Raw genomic sequence first — 3,870 nt, forward strand, 5'->3', positions numbered from 1 at the left:
TCCTGAGAGACCTTTGCAGGATCCTGAGAGACCTTTGCAGGATCCTGAGAGACCTTTGCAGGATCCTAAGAAACCTTTGCAGGATTCTGAGAAACCTTTGTAGGATTCTGAGAAATCTTTGTAGGGTCCTGAGAGACCTTTGTAGGGTCCTGAGAGACCTTTGTAGGGTCCTGAGGAACCTTTGCAGGATTCTGAGAGACCTTTACAGGGTCCTGAGAGACCTTTGTAGGGTCCTGAGAAACCTTTGCAGGATCCTGAGAAACCTTTGTAGGGTCCTGAGAGACCTTTGTAGGGTCCTGAGAAACCTTTGCAGGATTCTGAGAGACCTTTACAGGATCCTGCAAAGTTTCTCAGGATCATTTTATTTAGTTTTTCCTCATGTCCCACATATGAGCTTCGTTCATTATAACACCTAAAACCGTACATTATGTGAAGGTTTAAAACAGGTTTCCAGTTAAGTTGTCTAAAACATTATATTGAGACAATAAACGTCTTCATCTTAAGGTGGGCGGGAGAACGATGTTGCCAATCCGCTGGATGCCCCCAGAGAGCATCATGTACAGGAAGTTCACAACAGAAAGCGACATCTGGAGCTTTGGTGTGGTTCTCTGGGAAATCTTCACCTACGGGAAACAACCGTGGTATCAGCTGTCCAACAGCGAGGTAAGTCTGAGTACTGCCACGTAGAAGGTGCACAAACAGGTACAACCCCTGAACCTGAATAAGTGTAGATGTTATAATGAATCAAACACCTGTAATTCTGTTTTGATATATTAATGTTACCCAAAGATTATCTTCTTGAAGCAACCATGTTCTAGAAACCCTGACTGTGTAAAATCTGCCAGACTGTTGAACAAGTTTATTAAAGTGCTGTTAAATGTTTGTCCCTCAGACTGATAGAACAAACTGTCCTGATTTTTATTACAAAAAAGGGGGGAAATATTTCCAAAGAAGAGTGTTTATCCTTGAAATCTTCACAAACTAAATCTGAATAGCTGCATACCAACAGACACATGGCAGAAATATGCTGCTTTTTAAAAACCAACAGACATCATAAAAACATCATTCTCACCAAAACAAATGAGTAAAATATGAAAACATGTAGAATTACAGTGTGTTGGGAAAAAAAGTCCTAAATCGGTTTTGTCTGAATTTTGAACGAACGGTTTAGAAATTTAGATTTTTTTAAAAGACTAGTTTACCTTCTGGTTTTGATTTGGAGCAAAAACTAAAATTATTTTTTAAAAATCTGTTTTAATTGACTGATTATTTCTAACAAATAATATATTAATACTTGATGAAGTTGAATTTGTCTAAACATTACAGCACTGATTCTTCAGTCTGCGCTACTTTCTTATCTCAGATCTTTGAACTTTCAGAACACTGGGTCTTATATTCTCTGCACTCCTAAATGAATCAATAAGTTCATAGTAATTAAGGGCGGTCCAGTCTGGCCTTTTCAGCTTAAGCACCAAGAAGTGGGTCTCCACTGTGACCACAGTGCTGCTATTACAGGCCGTAAGCCTCTCCTCTTTCAAGACAAGGGTGGATCGCTTTTCCTTTGCACTCAATTCTAATCTCATTGGCTTCATTTTTGCCATAGGCCAACAAAACTTAACCTGGTTATCTTAATCCGTCTCGCCCAATGAGGGACAGGTGGAATTATCCTGTTTAAATACTGAGTGTCAGAGATAAATCACCTCGAACTCCCGGCCGTTCGGAGTCTCGGTGCTGGGCTTTGGGCCTGAGCATCGGGTCATTTTGGTGTGAAGTGTTGACACACCTCCTCTGCTCTCAGGTTAACAGCAGTGAAGAGACAAATTCGCCACGCTTTCACTGAAGAGAGAAATCCCCTCTTGTCCTCAGCTGTGATTTATTCACTGAACGGTGCGAGGCTGTGAACTGCATCAGTCACTGCAGCCATTAGTGTCAGAGCGTGGTCACGTTTCGGCTGCTTTTTCTTTTGGTCCAGAGGCTGCAGCTAACGCACTCAGAACAGCAGATCTGGATTTACTGAAGCTGTTTAAAATATGTTCGACGTTGGAGCAGGACTTGATTCAAAAAGTCTTAATGTGTACATAATTTTATTTATCACTGATCTGTGTGAAAATCCTGTCTCACTCATGTTTAGTATTGATTTAATGCAGATAGTTTAGCTTTTTCAGCCTTTCAAGCACCACAAAGTAACAAATGCTGCTTTGCTAAAGTCTTTTTTCTGCCTTTTTTATACAATTCACACAAATATTGTTCTGTACTAACCTATTCTATGACTTTTAGATCCTGAAATCAATCCTCATTATTGAAGATGATTAAAAGAAAACAATTATTTAAAGTTAACAACACTAAGCATTAGTGTCATGAGTATTCTTTAAAAAATTGAGCTTTTTATTGGTAAAACATTTGTTTACTGATACTGAGCAGTTTGTACAGTTTGAAAAAACAAAGTGAAAGCAGCCTGATTCTGAAGAAAACCTTGAAACAAAACTTTCATAAAGTCTGAAAAGTGCTGACTCATTGTTAGAACGTCATTCAGTCAGGGGCGGAGCCAGGGGGTGGCCAGGGGTGGCCATGGCCACCACAGACAAATCTTTGGCCACCCTGCTGTACACACCCCTTCCACAGTGAAACAACTTTTAGGGGTGTAATAATCCTCCTGAACAGTTGGTGGCAGTGATTAACAGTTTGAAACATCACCAAGCTCAAAGAAGTGACAAAGAAATGATTGTTTTCTTTATATACAGAACATATACCTATGTATTCTGATCTATGGTGACAAATGTTTTTGTTTTGTTTTTTGTCATCATAACACAGTGTCATTTTATGTTCTGAAGGCTGCATGATGCTCTGTCCCTTTTGGCTAGGAGTAGACCTATCACTAAATCAGAGAGTGAAACATCCCTCTAAATTCACTGTTGGTGGTTATCAATATTGCACCTGTTCATTGGGTAAAGTTATTATTATTAGTTTTAAACATGCAGTTGAAGGTCATCATTATTTGGCACAATGACCTGTTACAATTACAAACAACACCCCTAAAGTCATTGGATATGACAAATTGTATCACATTAAATAATCTTATCTCAGGTGTAGCAGTGACTTTAAAAACAGGATAATGAAACTAGTTTAATGAAGGATCTGTCTGTGAAATAATTATTAAATCAAGTGTTTATTTATGTAGGTAAAAGTATGTTAAGCAACCTAGTAAAATACACCAGAATGCTGGAAGTTGCATCTATTTTGTTCAAAATTTTCTGGGGGGAGGACCCCCAGACCCCTCAACAGTGTGTCCCCACACTTTATAGTTCTGACACCATGTTTATAAGGTTCTCACTGCCTGTATAAGGACATAAGGAAATGACCAAAAACAAATATATGCAGAAACTTTCAAGTAAAAAATGATGTAATTTTCCTGGTCACCCCTGTGTGAGTAGTGGTCCCCGTTTGGCCACCCCTGAAAAAAAAGTCTGGCTCCGCCACTGCATTCAGCATCAGTGGTTTTCTGTAGGAATTCCTCTGTCTCTCTCATGGTTCTGAAGGAATTTAGATCCATTTTTTTCACATTGCTTCAGTACTTGGAGGTTTGCAAACATTGATCTCTGCTCCGCTCCTTGTCAAAAACATCTGTGACCTTAGCTGGCTTTATATGCCCCATTTAAAGAGGGCACATCCTGCAAAATCCACTTTTTTTGCAGTTAGATACTTTTTTTTGTGAACTTAGATTCTAGGAGAACAGAAAATTTGAGTTTAGTCTCTCCTGGTGCTGCAAAGATTCACTTCAGCAGTTTTATTGTCATTCAGGATTGTATAGTATACTATACAAAACTGAATGAAATTTCGTTTCATTTCTCCACAACAATACGATGCTAAATC

The 3,870-nt window shown here is 39.0% G+C and overlaps 1 protein-coding gene across 2 annotated transcripts in view; it reads left to right on the forward strand.

Annotated features, from left to right (window-relative positions):
• The window catches only part of ntrk1 (neurotrophic tyrosine kinase, receptor, type 1), a 55,011-nt gene that overhangs the window by 48,033 nt on the left and 3,108 nt on the right, over nucleotides 1-3,870 (forward strand). For both annotated transcript variants that reach the window (XM_014023441.1, XM_014023442.1), the window contains one exon: nucleotides 505-663. In XM_014023441.1, coding sequence (XP_013878895.1) covers nucleotides 505-663 — 159 coding nt within the window. The remainder of the gene's footprint in view (nucleotides 1-504; nucleotides 664-3,870) is intronic.

The sequence above is a fragment of the Austrofundulus limnaeus genome, unplaced genomic scaffold (assembly GCF_001266775.1).
Source record: "Austrofundulus limnaeus strain Quisiro unplaced genomic scaffold, Austrofundulus_limnaeus-1.0 Scaffold370, whole genome shotgun sequence".
Taxonomy (NCBI): domain Eukaryota; kingdom Metazoa; phylum Chordata; class Actinopteri; order Cyprinodontiformes; family Rivulidae; genus Austrofundulus; species Austrofundulus limnaeus.